This window comes from Benincasa hispida, chromosome 4, assembly GCF_027475165.1.
Source record: "Benincasa hispida cultivar pf3 chromosome 4, pf3_genome.v1.1, whole genome shotgun sequence".
NCBI classification, from domain to species: domain Eukaryota; kingdom Viridiplantae; phylum Streptophyta; class Magnoliopsida; order Cucurbitales; family Cucurbitaceae; genus Benincasa; species Benincasa hispida.
In genome coordinates this window covers 32,614,285-32,633,576 of record NC_143481.1, presented here as the reverse complement: position 1 = coordinate 32,633,576, position 19,292 = coordinate 32,614,285, and the positions used below count along the sequence as shown (strand labels likewise).

Sequence of the window (19,292 nt, the reverse complement as noted above, 5' to 3'; positions counted from 1 at the left end):
ATGATTTGATTTTACAGTTTTAAACCTGCTTTTCATATTATCAAAATTGATTTTAAATCAATAAAAGCTTGTTTTAGAGTGATATTGAATATGAAAAATGTGATACTTTCAAATTTTCCTGAATAGGAAAGCGATGAGCAGCAAGTACAAAGCTATTACATCAAATATGGTTGTTTTAGAAATCAATCCATTTGGTTGAGTAGTAATGTAGGAATGGATTTGATGGTCTCAATTTTACGAAAGTATCCACGTCGACGTTAGTGGAAAAGTTATAAATATATATATAAAAAAAATCAATAAAAGAAATTAAATTAATGAAACTTTTAAAATTCTCAAATCTAGTAGACACTTGAAATTTCAAGCTTCATTAATTTTATATCTAGCAGATTAATTAACTCTTGTATTTTAAATTTATCATGGACTTTATTATTCCAAAATCTTTGCATGAATCTATTAGACAGTTGAAATTTTAAAGATAAAATAGACACAAACTTCAAAGTAACCTTCTTTTTATTAATGTTGAGTTCATATCAATAATATTTTCTTAACATTTTAGTTATGTTTCATCAATATATTTTTCTATGATATAATGTAAATAATCAATTATCTTTCATGTCATTGTTGAACCCCATAAAAATGTTGTTATATCGATGGAAATTTAAAACCAAATGTGAGATTAGTGGGTGAAGGTTTTTTTTTTTTTAAAAAAAAAATAATAATAATAATAAGATCGATTGTATTTGAAGTCATATATTGTAGACATGCATTCACTTAGTTTGCTTCAAATGTTCCCTTTTTATGATTTATTACAAGAGACACAAAAGATTTGGTGAGCACAACAAATAAATGTAGCATTCGATTGCTCACCGAACGTATTTTTATTCAAGCCTCCTAAGCTCAATGTTGAAATAAGATTTCGTTTACATATATACTATTAACAATTATTATTGTTATTTTATCACATTTGATGAAAGCTAACTTCAAACTAACAATAAGTCCAATATTCTAAGATCGAAAAAATACATCGACTAAATTTAGATGTTTCAAAATTACATAGACTAAAACGAAACGAGTCTCAAAATATGGCGATCATAATGATATTTGACCTAAAACATATTTAGAGTTAATATTAGTATAATTTGATTGAATGCAAGTAGTTAATAGACATTTATTAAATTGAGATAATAGGCAAAGAAATGGTTGAATTAAATCTAGATATACCATTATTAGTTTCCCCAAAACGATTCAAAACTAAAAAAATCTTAAAATATTTGTAAAGGTCGAGGATTTTAGTACAAATAGGAGTAGGAGATATGAACTACAAACCTCTTGATCTTTGGCATATACAAATGTTAAATGAATTAAGCTTTTATGGGCATAAAAATAGGTTTTCATTTTTTAAGCCACATTTGTGTTTGGTAAGTCCTAAAAGACTGTGGTTGGTGAGAAACTCAAAGGTAGACAGCCTAAAAGCTTAAAGACATGAAGAAAAATGATTTCCCATCCACCAATGACTCCAAATCCTTCTTCTTCTCTTCTCTTTTCTCTCTCTCTCTCTCTTCTTTAGATGAATTGATTGAGTTAGCTTCTTTTAAAGCTTGTGATTTAAGATATCTTCTATTGTCCTTTTGAAGTTCCTTTCTAACTTCACAACAATGAGCTTTGAGCTAGACACTCCACCTCTTCATCTAACACTTCTTCTAAACTTGACTCCCAAGGTTGACCAAACCCCCCACATGACTCACCCCTTTTGCAAATCTATGATTTCATGAGCTTGTTCTTTTTTGTCATTGATTTTAGGTTAAAAAAACTCAGTCAAAATTGCTATATATATATATTAAAGTTTAAAAATTAAATTGTTGTTAAAGAATTGAAAGTACATGAGCTTAGTTACAAACTACATTTTAGATATCGAATTGTTATTTCTACGAAAGTTAAGGGAACGTAAATGTATCTTTTAACTAGTTTTATTAGATTTCTTGATATCTACTATACTAACATAAATATAACTCAACTAGTTAATATTCTTAAACCAAAAATATCCATATATGGATGTGAGCATGGCGTTGACAATTATTTTCATTTTTTTTCTCTCTTTTTCTCCCCGATTTCACAATTCATAATTTCTTTTAGATGGATTATTCAGATTCAACAATGGTCTTTCATATTGGCATCTACTTGGTATTTAAACATTTAAAACGAACCATTTTCTACTAACTTGAGTTGTTTCAATTGGTTAAGACATTATATCATTATCTAAAAGGGTTTAAATCTTTATCTCCACATATATTGAATTCAAGAATTAAAAAAATCCCAAACAATTTCAAATACCATAAATATTGAAGATTAAAAAATCATGATACAAAACAAAATACGTTTCTCTAAGATAAATTGCCTCCACATCGATCTAAACCATCCAATAGAATACATAAGAAGCAGTAATATAAAATCATTTTATTATTTATTTATTTTGTAGACTCCGCATAATTATTAAATGCTATTATTGTAATAAGTAATGAGTGAAAGTAGTATGGAAAGTATTGTAGTACTAAAAAATTTTGGGTCTGACGAATGAATGACCTAAAAATTAGGCAAAAAAATGCGAAAGGCTCTAATTTTTTAAAAAGAAATGTCGAATGACCCATTTGCTGACGTCAAATTGGGATGAAATTACCAAAATATACTCACGCGCACGTGGAAAAGCAATCTCGCTCTCCCTCTCCCTCTCGTGTAGAAAAGACCCATTTTTTCCCACCAGTCTCGCTCTTCCTTTTCTTTATCAGTTTTGTTCTTTCATTCCTCACATAGTCTTGCTAGGCGCCCAACATCAACAATCACTCTTCTCAGAGCTGCTCTTGTGAACTCATCGTGTCAGAGAAGAAGAAGACATAGCGGAGAAGAAGAAGCGAAAGAAGTCAAGAGAAAGGAAGAGGAAAAAAAATGAAGAAGAAAACAAGCAAGCAAGGACAATGTTGTAATTTCATGTGATCATGACATCATCAAGGAACCATTTGACATTTTTTTTTCAAATTTTGGATCATTTGACGTTTTAGGCCTTTAAAATAAATTTTTTGGGCAATTATCTTAAAAAATTCATCGCTAGTAATGGTCCTATATCCTCATCTACTTTTGAGATTTTCCGTATAGAAAAAAAATCATTTTTCATTTCAAATTATTATTTTTTTTAGTTGATTTCAAACAGGGACACATTACTTGATTTTCCAGTTATTGTTGGAAGGAAGGTGGAATTATGAAATCATTGACTGTCCATTAATAATATAAAGTATATGGTTGTCTGCAGTTATATGTAATGTGTTAGGAATCATGCATTTTCTTTCTTCATCTAAAGAAGGTGAAATTCTTTAATCATTTCACACACATTAAATTCTTTGGTTGATTGTGCCATTTCTCTCATTTTTCTTCACTTCTTTTTGGATATTCAAGTGGTTTTATGATTGAAAACCATCAATCATCATCTTTATATTTTATTTATGGACATTTTAATAATCTATCTTTGAATGACTTTATAACTAATGCAATGTACCAATTGCTCTCTTTAACCCAACTTTGATTTTGATGGTCTATTTTTGAGTTATGTAATAATATAATAGATGATAGAGATTTTCAAATCACACACGTTTATTTCACTATTTTGAATCGGTCAAATCACGAGTTGACGAATTACGATATAGAATTTTATTGTTTTGATTTTTTCATATACAATATTGATCGTACACGTCTCACTTTTGATACTTTTGACCTCATTTGTAAACAATTTTTTTTTATCTCGACCATTTGTGTAATATTATCATGGTAAGAGGTGATTGGTTAGCCTAGCAATTGAACAGCTAGCTCGAGTGTAAGGAGGAGACCCCTGGACAGAAGCTTCACGACATTTTCTAAAACGAATTCATATTCAAATACAAAATACACATCTCTTCGGGCCTATTGATCAAACTTCCCAAAGAACTTCTCGAGGATCCTTTTGAAGAAGGAATTGAGAGTCATATTCCCCGGGAATCCTATTTTTTGAATTTTGGAAAGATAAAGCCAAGTTAATGTAATGATTGTTTAAATATAAACCCAACTTTTTTTTGTTACTAATTAATTATTTGATTTCCAATCATTCCAACATCATTATCTTTTAATTACATGGATTTAGATATAGAATATGTTTTAAACTTTTTAAAATTCTATGATGACTAAATATACACAAATATAAAAGTTTGGAGATTGAACTTATAATTTAACTTTTTTTTTTTTAACACTTTGTAGTAATCATAAGATCCATGGTTTGAATCCTTTCACCTCCGATTGTACTAAAAAATCTAGGAATTTTCTTAAAGAGGGTAAAAATTTTGTGTTATAACTTTTTATATATTATAGTTTTCCCATTTCTTAACTGGTTATATAATTTACAACAACCGAAGAGCTTGTTTGAATTGAGTTAAGAAAAAAATGTTTTTAAAAAAAAAACTCATTTTTTTTATTTAAACTGATAAAAATTGATCAAACACTTCAATTTCTTAAAAAGTGACTTATTTTTAAATTGAACATTCGAAAAGTATTCTAAATACACGGTAAGAGAGAACAATCAACAACAAATTTAAAGTGGTGAATAATTATATTTATTTATTTATTTATTATAGTCGTATAATTTGCACTATTTATTATCTTTGAAATAAAGGATTAGCTCCTTGAATGGCTACAAGAAGACCAACTCTCAACTACAATGAAACACTTCATTCCCATATATTTACACAACCAAAATTAATTTGAAAATGATGTCCAATCTATCTTTTTTTCTTTCTTTTCTTTTTCTTTTTCTTTTTCTTTTTCTTCTTTTTTGGGTTCAAATAACAAACTCAGTTTAAAATCAAACCCCAAACACAATTTATATTTTAAAAAATGGCCCCTAAATTTGGGTATGGAGTCTCTTTCTTTTTAATATTATCATAATCAAACTTCATTATATAAATACCACTTTAAAATCTCAATGAAAAAACCCACTTCCAATTTTCCAATCATCTCAATCCAAATCTTTTGAAAAAAGAGAACAAAAAAAAAAGTGTAAAAAAATAATAAATAAAAATCCATTTTCCCCATTTGGGTTTCATCTCAAACTCTCTGTTTTCAAACAAAAGCAAACATTCTGACTCCCCCTTTCATTGTTTCTTAACACACAAGCAAAAATCACTTCAAAAATTGGCCTTTAAGTGCTTTTTTTTCCCTCAAAAAAAAAAAAAAAAAAACCCATCTCTTTAAAACCTCAATTTTTTTTTTCCTTATTTTCATTTGCAATGGAGGAAGTGCTTTTCACATTCCAAATGGGTAATTTTTGGCACCAAACAACAACCCCTCTAATTGCCCCAATTTTGAAGCTCTTTGTAGGTGCTTGTTTGGTAATGTCTTTAATGCTCTTCTTTGAAAGAGTTTATATGGGCATTGTCATTCTCTTTGTCAAACTTTTTAGAAAAAGCCCTCACAAAACTTACAAGTGGGAGCCCATTAAGGATGATCTTGAGCTTGCCCATTTTGCTTATCCCATGGTTTTGGTTCAAATTCCAATGTACAATGAAAAAGAGGTAAAAGTTTTATTAAATTCATCGTAACTCATTAGCTTTCATCTTCTTTTGTTTTATATCTTGGATTTTGTCCCGAGTTTGTATCGAATTTTATATGAGTGAAATATTTTTATTTGAATTAGGTTTATCAATTGTCAATTGGAGCAGCATGTGGACTTTCATGGCCAACTGATAGGATCATAATTCAAGTTCTTGATGATTCTACTGATCCTTCTATCAAGGTTTAGTCTTCTTTTTTACAAAAATTATTTTTAAGTTCTGTGGTTAAAAAAAAAATTCTGTAAAATGTTGTTAGATTTCTACTCTGAAATAGAAATCTAAGGCCACTTTTTCTAAATTTAAAATTTAGCTTTATTATTATCTAAATTCCAAGTTAGTTAATAAGAGTCAAACATCTACTACACCAAAAGGCAAGAATCAGAAAGGAATATGAAAGTGAAAGAGATAACAACGTAAAAGAACTTAAAAAGAAAAAAATATAATAGAAATAAGTTTCTTCCCTAAACTTTCATGGTAACTATTTATTAATTAAACTTTAATCTGCATCAATTTAACCTTTGTACTTTTAAATTTACAATCATCTAATTTATATTATGATAAATCTCATCAAAATTGAGTGTCGGTTTTTATTATATAACAACTTGGTCTTTATAATTTATAAATAAAATCAATCATTTTCCTTTATAAATTTATAAATCTATGTGGATAAGAAATTTTATTAAATCTTGTAAATATTTTATACGATAAGAATTATATCATTACAAATGGTAGAATATGTACAATCAACATATAGCTATTTACTAAAGTTAATGTACTTAGAAAGTCAACAAAAATACGTAGCTTACTACAAAGTTAAAAAGATATTTTAAAATAAAAAGGGAAAAAATATAATAATAGAAATAAATAAATTTGTCAATTTAGTTCAACTTGGAACTTTGGCTGAGAGTTCGATCATTAACATGTTATAAAAAAAAAGACAAAGTACAAAATCCACCTTTGAAGGTATAGTCGTAATTATACTCTTAAACTTTTAATTATAAAAATTAGATTTGTAAACTTCTACAAATGTTAAAAATAGATCTTTACACTTTCAATGATTGTAAAAATTAAATCTAAACATGATAAAATTTGAACCCTCAAATTTATACAAACATTATAATTTATGTAATTATGTAAGCTTGAATGTCAATTTTAATATTGTATAAGCTTGAGTGCTCAATTTTAAAATCCAACATTTAAGAGTTTAATCGCAAAGTAACTATGCTTAGTATATGTTTGCAATTTAAAAAGTAAAAAATGGTGAAAAACAAAGCTCTAGTAATTAAGTTTAAGTAATGATTAACTAAAAGTTAATTCCTTTTTTCTTCTTCATCAACCCATTCTGTACGATTGAAAGGAGTATGGAAACGAAGCGATCTTTCAGATCGAAAACCACCATTTTAAGAAGTTTTATCTTCTGGGTTCTTCTATCAGTTGAAGAATTTTCTGTCAGAATCAGTGACCAACTCAGATTTGGGTTGAAACCCACCATTGTTTTACGGATTTCTGATGTGGGCTTGTGATATTTTGGACCAAAATTCATCAGGATCTGGTGGAATTAGAGTGCAAAAGATGGGCAAACAAAGGGATAAACATAAAATACGAGATCAGAGACAACAGGAATGGGTACAAAGCAGGGGCTTTAAAAGAAGGAATGAAGCATAATTACGTTAAACTCTGCGATTACGTCGCTATTTTCGATGCCGATTTTCAACCAGAGCCTGATTTTCTTTGGCGTACCATTCCATTTCTCACAAACAACCCTGAAATTGCTCTTGTTCAAGCTCGTTGGAAGTTCGGTAAGCTTTCTTAAGTTCTTGATTTCGTGTAGTAGATAAATTGTCTGGTGGATTCGACTGGAGAAACTAGTTTATGATTTGATTTGACGATTTTGAAGTTGGGTATTGGATGTCGTTTTGTTGGGTCTGTTTGCAGTGAACTCAGATGAATGTTTAATGACAAGAATGCAAGAGATGTCATTGGATTATCATTTCAAAGTGGAGCAAGAAGTTGGATCTGCAACTTATGCCTTCTTTGGGTTCAATGGTAAGCTGTGATTGTAAGACATTGTTGTTAATGGCTTTAATCTATGCAAGTTTTGAGCTCTGGAATTAATCGAAAACCATGGAGTTCTTACAGGCACAGCAGGTGTTTGGAGAATTGCTGCACTGAACGAGGCTGGAGGATGGAAGGATCGGACCACTGTTGAAGATATGGATTTGGCTGTTCGAGCTAGCCTCAAAGGCTGGAAGTTTGTCTATGTAGGCGACCTCAAGGTACTTTTTGATGACAGGGCATCCAGCGTCTTGCTTTTTGCATTATGCTCATGGTTTACCTCTGCTAGTTTTCCAAAGGCATCATTTACATTTTACATCAAAGCCTCTTGTAGGAGAGAACCGGATTTTAAGGGGTTGTTTGGAGGGCAAAGTTGGTATTATAGTATGGGGATTATAATAGTCTGCGAGTTATAATAGATTGTGTTCAAGGATGTATATTATTTTAGTTAACAAATGGAGAGAAAAGGTATGTGGAAATACTTTCTTATTTACATACTTCAAGTTTCTTTTATAGAAGAACTTGTTAGTTAAACTAACAGCTGGAAAATACAAACAAACTCAAACAGAATCTTAACTGTTGTAACAAATAAATTGTTATAACAGAATATAACAAATAAATTATTGTAACTAATAAACAGAATGTAACTGTTTTACTGTTGATATTAGTTTATGTTACAAATGAGGAGAGAGGGTGATTACGCAACCGTAAACACTCAAGGCAATGTGGGTTTTCAAATAGTTTCAATGTAGTTAAGTGGGAGTTATAATAATTGAGAACTTCAGTTATTATATTGGGAGACCTGAACATTGAGTGGGCTATAGTGGCTCACTCCACTGAGGCAAGTTGGGGGCTCAAAGGTTCCCTAAATGGTTAAGTTTTTCACTTGGGAGTTTGGATCTAAGAACCTTATAACCAGGACTACCTTTTGTGGGTTGGGTACTTCTACTCCATATGATTGTAAAAATGGGGAATGAGAGTAATCTTGCTAGCTTTTTTAGTTGTTAGGCAATGATAAATGTAAATGAGTTGTTTCAGGTGAAGAATGAATTGCCTAGTACCTTCAAAGCTTATCGGTATCAGCAACACCGGTGGTCTTGTGGCCCGGCGAATCTCTTCAAAAAGATGGTGGTTGAAATCATGAGGAACAAGGCATGTTTTGAGTATTCCTTGTTGCTTTCATTTGTTGCATTTTCTTTATGTACCTCACCATTAGCTTTCTCTGTGCCTGCAGAAAGTCTCCTTGTGGAAGAAGCTTTACCTGATCTACAGCTTTTTCTTCGTTCGGAAGATCGTTGCCCATATCGTCACGTTTGTCTTTTATTGCATTGTTTTGCCAGCCACAGTATTGGTTCCTGAAGTATCAGTACCAAACTGGGGTGCAGTATATATTCCTTCTACGATCACCCTCCTTAATGCAGTTGGAACTCCAAGGTCATGTTCTTACCTTTTTGTTTTTTGATGTCTGCACAGAAAAACTTTCATCCCATTTTCATTCGTTAGAATTAGAAACCAAGAGGGAAGGAAAGAGCTTTTTCCTTCACTTTGTTTCTAATTTCATAACCAAAAGTTCTAACATTTTGCCTCAAGTTGATGAATATGAAAAACTCTACACTGATATTTACAGTTTTGAATGATAATCTTGGGTTGCAGATCATTCCACCTTATCATTTTCTGGATCCTCTTCGAGAACGTCATGTCACTTCACCGAACAAAGGCAACGTTCATCGGTCTGTTGGAAGCAGGGAGAGTAAATGAATGGGTCGTCACTGAGAAATTGGGAGATGCGCTAAAGACTAAACTGGGTTCCAAAGCTCCCCGAAAACCTCGTTTTAGAATCGGAGAAAGGTAAATAAGATATGCATCTCCCATCCAAGTATGTGCATAAAATCTGCAATAAGCAATAGCATACGTATTTAAGCTTCAACTGGGACACTGAAATTTTTAAACCCACTTCATAAATGACTTGCTAATATGTGACATTAAACTAGATTTCAACACTGTTCTTGCTAAGAAATCATTCACATGCATTCCCATAAGAAATATATTGTTTTATTTACAATACAAGAATTATGGAAACCGAACAATCCTTAGAACTCAAGGACATAGTTGTTCAACAGATAGAAACATATTCTGTTCAAGTAAGGTTGTTATAGAAACCAAACAATCGAAGCACGTCGAGATATATCAGCGATGTATTATATACTCTAGTGAGTAGAATACCATAGTTGCTTCAAGTTTCTGAATTTGTAGGTTTCACCTTCTTCTTTCTGATCGTGGATGAACAGACTCCATATGCTTGAGCTTTGTGTTGGAGCCTACCTCTTCTTCTGTGGCTGGTATGATCTCAACTTTGGGAAGAACCGATATTTCATCTACCTCTTCCTTCAATCATTCGCTTTCTTCATCGCCGGAGTCGGTTACGTTGGAACTCTGGTTCCCAACTCTTAGCAGATTCATATGCTCAACCTCACACTCAATTATTTATTCCACACATTGCTTCCCTATGTGCCACAGCGAGAAAAATGGAGGAAAGAAGAATCATCTGGGGAAGTTATTCCTTTTTCTTAACTTATTATATACATATTTTTTTTTTAGTTTGGAATACCAAAAAATTGTTGTTTTTTTTATGGAACGTGTTCATTCAAAGTTGTGTTGTATGGTTGTGAAGAAAAAATATATGAAGAAAGATCAAACAATAAGATGTACTGCAAAAACAGTTTGAATTGCATTACTAGAAAATGAAAAAGGAAACAAGCTAAGAATTTTCAGTCTCCTTCTCGTTTGATCAAATGCAATCAATTGCGTTTGATGAGAATATGTTTGAAGCTTTTAGCCCTTCTCGTTTCATATCATTCTCTTTCCCCAATCCATGTCACTTCTAGTCTTCTCTTTGAATCGCGGTGCTCAATTCACCAATTGAACCCGATGGTTCCCCTTTGGTGGCAGCGATGTTCGTTCCGGCGGGCCTTGAAATCGACTGGATTTTTTCACGGAATCTGGACATTATCAGCTTCTATTCAATTCGCCTGGAATTTCATGTCTGATTCTAGTTGGAGATCAAGAACCGATGAATGGTCACCATTCGCTTGCGGTTTACAATCGTCTGTCGGAGGAGGGCACAGCTTCGTCGTAGAGTAGACTCGCGGTGAGTTTGCAGCCACTTTTTCTTACTTTATTTCCCAAATCATGTTTCGAGAATGGAATTCCTGATATACCGATTATTGGTTATGTCGATAATGTGATAAGTAGTGAAATTTTAGAGAGATGCATCGATTTTTCCGTTGGAAAATTTCTGGTTGAAAATGTGGAAATTGAGAGGGAATTGGGGCTAGGAATGTTTGAAACTAGGGAATTTAGAAGACGTTTAAGATTCAAGACAATGTTGAACTTGATTCAAACAAAAATTCGTATAATTCCTCAAGCTAATCTTAATCTAGATGGCGTTGAAATTCAAAACATCGAATTCAAACCAGATACTTGGGTTCTCGTTCATCCTTACTTACCTCCAATGGCAGCAAGTTTTCATTGATCAGTTCCTCCATTGACGAACAAATTCAAACTGGTCATAAACCGACCGAAAGCCCTATGTATTGGAGTTGAGGGTGGGGCTTTGCTTACCTTTCCTGCAACACATTTGGATTTTGAAGTGTAGTGGGTTTAGAAATAGACATGGAGGTTGTAAGAGTTGTAGAATAATATTTTGGATTAGTAGAGAATGAATATCTACACAACTCCATTGGAGACGCCATTGAATTTCTTGATAATGCTTCAAAGTCAGTGAAGCAACGGAAGAGTGAATCCTCCTTTGTTGTTCATATGTTTTCTGAATATAATGTGATCATGGTTGATCTGGATTTGAGCGATGCTCGAACATCCACTCGAGCTCCTCCAATGGAGTTTGTTGGTAGAGATGTTCTTTTGAATGCTAGTCAGTTCTTTCTGAAGATGGGATTGTTGTGATGAATATGATTACTCCTAACAAGTTCTTTGAGATATTGGTAGATAATTTCAATCAGTTTTTGATGATTTGTTTCAGATAGATGTTAATAATGGTGAAAACTTTGTTGTTATTGCTTGTGTGTGTTCAATCAAGTATGTTGCAAATAAGAAGAACGGCTTTAGATTGTGATTGCTCCTCTCTGGAACATACATGAACTTCATAAAATGATATGAATCTTCTCTAGATAATGGCTTTCAAAGCTAGAGCTCAGAAAGAATACAAGCTTCAAGAGATGATTTTACTGATACTCTATTCATGGTTTCTCCGATTTTCTTCATTTTCTTTTGATACCTTGCTTAGCTGGTTCGGAGTTGGCGGGATATGATTGATGGGGTCCTTCTTTCCGTTTCATGACGGAGATTTAAGATACATTTTGTTAATGAGATATAGAAGAAATTTTGCAGGTAGTATTTGGGATGTGGCTTGGCTCTAGTTTGGAGTTTCAGGTTATGATAGAGGAGTTTCTTCTTCACTCTCATTTTCACGATGGAGATTTAAGATGCATTTTGTTAAAGAGAAATAGAAATTTTTTTACGGATAGTCTTTAGGATGACTTGACTTTAGTTCGGAGTTTCGAGCTATGATAGAGGAGTTTCTTCTTCACTCTCCTTTTCTCGATGGAGATTTAAGATGCATTTTGTTAAGGAGAAATAAGACGCATTTTTACGGGTGGTCTTTTGGATGGCTTGGCTCTAGTTCGGAGTTGTAAGTCTTCACTTTCGTTTTTCATGGAAGATAGATAATAGAAGAAATTTCACAGGTGGGATGATGTTTTGTTTTGTGCATATACCCCAATTTTTGTTGTTATGTAGTTATGGGGTAAAGAAGATCGAAAATCATTCAAAAAAACTTTCGTTTCTTATCATTATTAACAATGAATAATGATGAAAGGTCTTCTTTTTTGGTGAAAAAAACAACATATTAAATTGATAGTAATGTAACAAAAATTATGCGCCCTTTTGTTACTATTCCCCATTTTGGTACTAAAAATACTTTTTCGTATTCCTATGAATCAGATAATATTATGCTATTTTCGATGTTTGTGTTATCCTTCTTGATGAAATGTAATGAAAAGTTGGAGCATAATCGTGAAAATTGAAAATTTTCCATTCGGGTCAAGTTTTAACCGAATAAATAGAATCAATTTCTGAATAGATATCTTTTGTAAAAAAAATTGATATCATATTCACGTGGAATCTCAATTTTATGGATATATTGATAAAATATCAATATCAATTGATATTTTTGTACATGAGAAAATTATAAATATTCTTTAAATCAATAATTAGCGTTTACTTAATTGTATCATGTTAATCGTTTATATTTCATATTGCGATTGATAGATGATATTGTTTTATGTTTTATAGGTAATTATGTATCGAAAGAGCCATAGTTACCCAATTTACTGTAACCGGAAAAATAAATAAATAAGTTAAATATAATATACCAAATAGTCTTCAATTTAAGGTTTTCCCATTAGGAAGATTCATTACAATTTGTTTTTCTATAGCTTTTATGTCATCAATTATTATCATAAATTTATTTGGATACATGATCATGTTACTTAGAGTAAAATAAAATCATCAGTAAAGTCAAGATGATCAAATTATGTCATTGAGCAAGTCGAGTTTTTACAAGTGAGTATAGCTCAATCATAATTGATATGTACTCATTCTCCCAAAGTTAGATACTCAAATCTTCATACATTATCTTGTTGCACTTACATTAATAAACAAAAAAAAAAAAAACAATTTGAGTTACACGTGTCAAAGTAACATTTATATAGCATAATCACTAAAAATCTAATCTCAAACCTTGTTTGAGAGATAATTTTACGAAGTAGTATAACAAGTAAGAGTCGGGATATTTGAATTTTCAATCTCAAAAAAGTAATACTTGTTAATTATCATTTAGTTAGGTTTATTTTGCCATTGCTACTACCTAATCAATAAAATGATGAAACATTTTTCTTATGATATTATATGTTCACGACTTAGCTTTACTCCCACATAAAATTAAATTCGAACGAATGTTAAAATATAATCCATTTATATTCATATAGAATTATGAGTTTTCTTTTTTTTTTCCCAGAAAAAAAGTTAAGTTAAAAATAATATTTAGTCCTAAATTTCTATAAAATTAACAATTTAGTTTATTTACTTTGAATTGTGGTTCAACCCCCCAGCTTTCAAATTTGTAACAATTTAGTCTTTAAATTTTATTATGTAACAATTTAGTTCTTGTACTTTGAAATCTTTAACAATATATCTCCTCTTTTAAAAATTAGTATTAAGATTTAATGAGATTTATTGTATAAATAAACCAATAAACTAATTAGAGATTCAATATTTTTTAAACATACAAAGTCTGTATTATAAAATAATAAATTGACATCTAATTTTGATAAATTTATTTACATTAGGGACTAAATTATTACAAATTTAAAAATACAAACATTAAGAAGGTGTTTGGGGCAAGGAACTGGTTATTATAATCTTAGATTATTATTATTAGGTTATAATAGTTTGTGTTTGGAGTGTAAATTATTTTAGTTTAAGTTATAATAGTATTTGTTTAAGATGCAAACTATTTTAGTTTAAGAAGGAAATAAAAATACTGTAGCAAATAAGAAAAAGATGATGAATGTAAAATAGTAAAAACTATAACAAATAATAAATATCATAGCAAATGAGAGTTTTAAAATAGAGTTGACTGTAACTAATTGAAGATTACAAAATAGTATTTACCGTAGTAATTATTATAATCTAAATGGTTACTTTAAGAAAAAAATGATTTTTTTTATTGTTTTAGAAAAGAAAATGAATGACTGGAGAAGACGAAGTCAAAGGAGAAAACGCAGCGTTTTAACCTGTGCTCGACCTACGTACTACGCAGCATCCACTCTATTGTGGTCTCTCATTCCGACGCCGCCAACTCCACCGCTTTCTCTCTTCTTCCTTCCATCTCCTCTTTCATGTCAGTTCTCTCCAAACCCTAATCTTTTCATCCTCCAAAACCCTAATTTCCCACTTCGATCCTCCTCCATTCTCTACTTTCAATTTTGAAGTTCGGACTCAAATCATTGCCTTCCGCTTCGAATTTCCTGAAATTTCCTGCTAAGATTTCTTTTCCCTAAGTTCTTGTTTGTTTGTTTGTTTTAGTTCAATGGGGGCTAAGGCGAAGAAAGCTATGAAGAAGAAACTCAGCAAGGCTACTTCTCTCTCATGCCACAAGCAAGAATCTGCTGATTTCTTGGTATGTATGCCCTTCACTCTGTTCATCAATCCCTTCGACTCGGATCTTTTTATTTTTTGTTTGTTATTCTATCTCTCTACCTCTCTAGGTTTTAATGTATTTGTTCCTCTCTCTTGCCTCTGATTTTTTTCCCCAGCCGTTGGAGGGTGGTCCTGGGCGTAAGTTACCGGCACAGAAGCCACTGGAAAGTACTGCTACTGTTCTCTACATTGGTCGCATACCCCACGGGTTCTTCGAGAAGGAGATGGAAGGTTTAGTCGTATACCCTAAACTTACATTTTATATTCAATGAAATTTAAAGTTCAAGTTTCTTGTTATCATGTCTGCTACTTCTTAACCACTATAGTTTTCTACAGGATTTTTCGGACAGTTTGGGAAAGTCAAAAGATTAAGAATTGCACGAAATAAAAAGGTAAGGATGGCTGAATCTGCAAAGCTTTCTTCCAAAAAGAAAATATGTTCACAGGAGAATGTTGCATTGCAATAAATTACTAGATTTTACTGATAACCAAAACAAACACCCATTATATTACATTCTTTCTCAGTATCTCAATCCATGGTTTGATTTATGATTTTGTTTTTATATGTAGACTGGGAAGTCGAGGCATTTTGGCTACATTGAATTTGAATCTCCAGAGGTGCTATATCTATTTTAGGACTTTTGTACTTAGTAATTTTCTGAATGTTAGTCATTCATCTTTATCGCTTTCTGTTTACCCCGAATTTGGATTCTGTGAGCACAGGTAGCGAAAATTGTAGCTGATTCCATGCATAACTATTTGTTGTATGAACACATTCTGAAAGTCCATCTAATTGCTCCCGAGCATGTTCATCCCAAACTGTAAGTAATCAATTGCATTTCTCCAGGCAGATTTTTGCATCAACAAGCCATGTAGGACATGGTTGTTGAATATTTCAAAGAATGTCTTTTTCCCTCGTTTAAATGTTGCCATATTTGCAGTTGGAAAGGTTTTAACTATCGCCACACGCCTTTAAATTGGTCTGAACTTGAGCGTAAGCAGCATAACAAGGTATTAAGCTTGTAAAATTATCTTTTAGACCATAAACATACATGTCTTCTTACTTGTTCTATGATAATTTTTAGGAAAGGACATTGGACGAGCACAAGAAGTTGGTGGATAGAATCATGAAGCGAGATCAGGCTAGACAGAAGAGGATAAGAGCTGCTGGGATTGATTACGAGTGTCCAGAAATTGTAAGAAGTTTTTTATCTCTTACTAAATTTCCCCCCCTGAAGATTATTAAATTTTAGCAGTTTATTTAAAACATGAGAGTTGTTTATTCACTAATCCGTAATTTCTACTTTTTATTTATTTATTGAAACTCCTACTTTCATTGTGTCAAGATGAAAGAAAACACAGACCTTCAAATAATCAAACCTACAAAAAAGGGAGCTCAATTATAAGAAAGGGCTCTAGCTATACAAAATAGAACCAATAAAATAATTACAAAAATCTTTGAAAATGAAACCTGTAGGAAAACTTGAAATAAAACAAGGAACCAAACATCAATAGGGTCCCTTTTTAACACTCTAAATACTTGATTATTCTGCCCACCCCAAAGACCCCACATAATTGCACACACAACAAGCCAAAGAAAATGACTCTTTTCATAAAAGGGTGAATTGAGGAGGAACTCCATGATCACAGCACTATTATCCCTATGACGAGCAAGCAAGAAACCAAACATTTGAAAGAAATCACTCCAAATAAGCTCTTGCAAGCTAACATCTCTAAAAAATGTGATCCAAGTCTTCCTCTGCTTCCCTAATTCCTACTTATTCTTGGAGTTTTAATATGGTTAGTTCATTCCTTAATTTGATTGATTGAATTTTGCTTTTGTCAAACTCAATTCCCATGCCAAAAAGAACTCTGGTTTTTGTTATAATTGTCTAAAAAACCAGATCTTTTGTTGAGAAAACAAAAAGGGGCCTACGAAAAGAATCTAAACAAGACTGAACTGAACAAAAAGCAAAAAAATCCTCCAAACCAAGAGTATAAGGTGAAGAGGATAATTATGAAAGACCTCAAGAATAGACATCCGAAGAGAGGCATTAATTCTAGCGAGGAACTACCCCTAAGAGCTCTCAACAGTATCCTTACCTAAGAGCATAGACACAAATACAGATACATGATACGGATATATATATATATATATATATATATATATATGTATGTATGTATGTTTATAATGTCTAATCAATTGCTATAATTCTTATTTTAAGTTAGATTAAAATAGATTCAAGAAGAGAGTGAAAATTTGAAAAAAAATCCAATAACGTCAACGGATTGTTTAGTGACTAGAGTAGACGGTAGGAAAGAAGTAGAAGATGAAGATTGAAGAATGAAGTTGAGGATGAAGGTGGGTGTGAATCATGATTTAAATAGTGAGAGAGAAGGGAAGAATGAAGATTTAATTACATTTTGGGTTTTTTTTTTATGTTTTATCATTTTTAATTTATTTTGTTTTGGATTGCTCAATTTAAGTTGACTTTTATGTTTAGAAGTGATTTTGACATGTTTAATTCTTCAAAACTAATTTTGATGATATGAAAATTGCATTTAAAAGTGTAAAATTGAAAACTAATTTAATTTTGAGTAATTAAAAGTGTGCTTTTGAGTGATTTTAAAAATTAAAAAAAATGAATTTTGATGATTTTAAAATCACTCCTAAGCATGCATTAAAATAAAATGGGTGGTGGGTTGGGCTTAAATTTGGAAAAAAAATTTACTCACGTATCCCCTTCACATATCTGGAAGTAGATACGCATATCTGAAAATTAAAAAAATAATAAAAAAATCAGATACTTCAAATCATGTATCAAACACGTATTTACCACGTATCTAGACGTATCCGCGTATCTGATATCGATTCTCTGCACAATTAGAAGTATCTGTGCTTCCTAGATCCTCACAGTTGGCCCACTACACTTTTTCATCATCTCCATACGGTTGGGGGTCTGTGAATGAGCCACCCCACATTTTAATGATTTCTATGTGAAATATATTTTTTTTTGTTTTAAATAAAAAAACTCATTCTTCATTAGATGTACAAAATGGTGGCCCATTCATAGGTATGTGAAATATCATAAACGGGAGTCTTATATGGGCAATTTTAGGAGGATGAAATTTAACTAATCCTTTTTATCATTTTGAGTATGCAAACCTATATAACTTTGAGTGCTTGTAAATACCTTCTAAGAACTTCAGCATCATATGATGCTGCCCCCGTCGTGAGATCTGCTCGATCAAAGTGAAACTTCCCTTTATTTGAGATTCGGTGTCATTATTTGAATGCATTAATCTGCAGGAGCTTCTCCTCTAATTATCTTCCTGTTGAATTTTTAGTGTGTAGAATTGCATTCTAGTTTTCTAATGTGTTTGACTCTGGATAATTTGCAGGTGGGTAGTGTCCAACCAATTCCCAAGAAGATCAAGTTCGATGAAGATTAGAATGAGGGTCTTTCATAGAAAGCTAGAATATTATCACACTAGAGGAAGAAGGATGAGCCCTTGCGTGTTTCCAGTTTCATATGTTGGAGGGGTAACCTTCCCGATATCCTTGAATCTCCAAATTTTGATCTGTGAAATTGTGTCAAAACATATTCTTAAGCTCTTTAGTAGTATGTATTGCCTTTTATAAAAATGAATGAAAAAAGGTTATATAAAAGCTTTTATGGCTTACAATTCCTACTTTCTCAAGGATAGGAATCTGGATGGTAAATTTGAAAGATCTACCATGTCACATCTACACGTATAGTTTATATCATGCTTCAGTTTCATCCATCTAATTCTTAATTGGCTTCATATTTAGATGAAATATAGTTTAGATTGGGATGCTATTTTTGCTATATTTGGTCTTATACTGAACAGTGAAATTGGAAGAGTTTTCAATGTGTATTAAAAAGGTGGTTAATGAACAGTGAAGTTGGTATCTACCGAAATATTAGTTCAAATTAGTCTATACCGAAGTATAGGGACACGACATGACACCATGACTTGTAGGTTGCATTGCCATGTGCACGTACACACATGCACATCAATGACACGTGATGCTTCCCCGCATCATCTTTAACCAAAAACATCTACACCTTCATGGAACTTAGAAACTTGATTTTACTTCTTCAGTCTTCTTTTTCCTCTTTTTCTTCCCTCAAATCCTCTTCATTGTTAATTTTGACTCAAATGTCTCAGAATTTTCTCCCTTCTTTCAAACTTTGAAGCTTCCAAGTCTCTTTAACTCACATCGTCTTTTCAACTCTCGGCACTCAAATCTTGTTTTCATAATGGAGTTCGTCTCGGAGAAAGTTGAACTTCCGATGGATTGATTTGTTG

The 19,292-nt window shown here is 31.8% G+C and overlaps 3 protein-coding genes across 5 annotated transcripts; all 3 read left to right on the top strand.

Moving 5' to 3' along the window:
* Positions 1–5,285: 5,285 nt before the first annotated feature.
* LOC120075723 (glucomannan 4-beta-mannosyltransferase 9-like) lies at positions 5,286–10,453 on the top strand. Its single transcript, XM_039029355.2, has 9 exons — positions 5,286–5,585; positions 5,708–5,806; positions 7,171–7,423; positions 7,560–7,670; positions 7,764–7,900; positions 8,718–8,831; positions 8,914–9,113; positions 9,333–9,527; positions 9,968–10,453. The coding sequence occupies exons 1-9, from the start codon at positions 5,301–5,303 to the stop codon at positions 10,128–10,130; spliced, it is 1,557 nt and encodes a 518-aa protein (XP_038885283.1). The 5' UTR covers positions 5,286–5,300; the 3' UTR covers positions 10,131–10,453.
* Positions 10,454–10,590: 137 nt separating this feature from the next.
* LOC120075724 (RNA-binding (RRM/RBD/RNP motifs) family protein) lies at positions 10,591–18,644 on the top strand. 3 transcript variants are annotated; one of them, XM_039029356.2, is made up of 10 exons: positions 10,591–10,827; positions 14,494–14,658; positions 14,844–14,937; positions 15,074–15,188; positions 15,294–15,349; positions 15,528–15,575; positions 15,681–15,778; positions 15,899–15,968; positions 16,043–16,153; positions 18,360–18,644. In XM_039029356.2, exons 3-10 carry the CDS (start codon positions 14,848–14,850, stop codon positions 18,408–18,410), a joined length of 639 nt encoding a protein of 212 aa, XP_038885284.1. In that variant the 5' UTR covers positions 10,591–10,827; positions 14,494–14,658; positions 14,844–14,847; the 3' UTR covers positions 18,411–18,644. The 3 variants fall into 3 exon arrangements, with proteins under 3 accessions (XP_038885284.1, XP_038885285.1, XP_090169451.1); XM_039029357.2 differs by lacking the exon at positions 10,591–10,827 and having other exon boundaries at positions 14,576–14,748; XM_090313325.1 differs by lacking the exons at positions 10,591–10,827; positions 14,494–14,658 and having other exon boundaries at positions 14,703–14,937.
* LOC150036645 (S-adenosyl-L-methionine-dependent methyltransferases superfamily protein) lies at positions 10,754–11,850 on the top strand. The gene is given in 7 exon segments (XM_090313195.1): positions 10,754–10,827; positions 10,932–11,200; positions 11,203–11,249; positions 11,251–11,328; positions 11,331–11,607; positions 11,610–11,687; positions 11,690–11,850. Coding segments are annotated over 7 exon segments (984 nt in total).
* Positions 18,645–19,292: the final 648 nt, after the last annotated feature.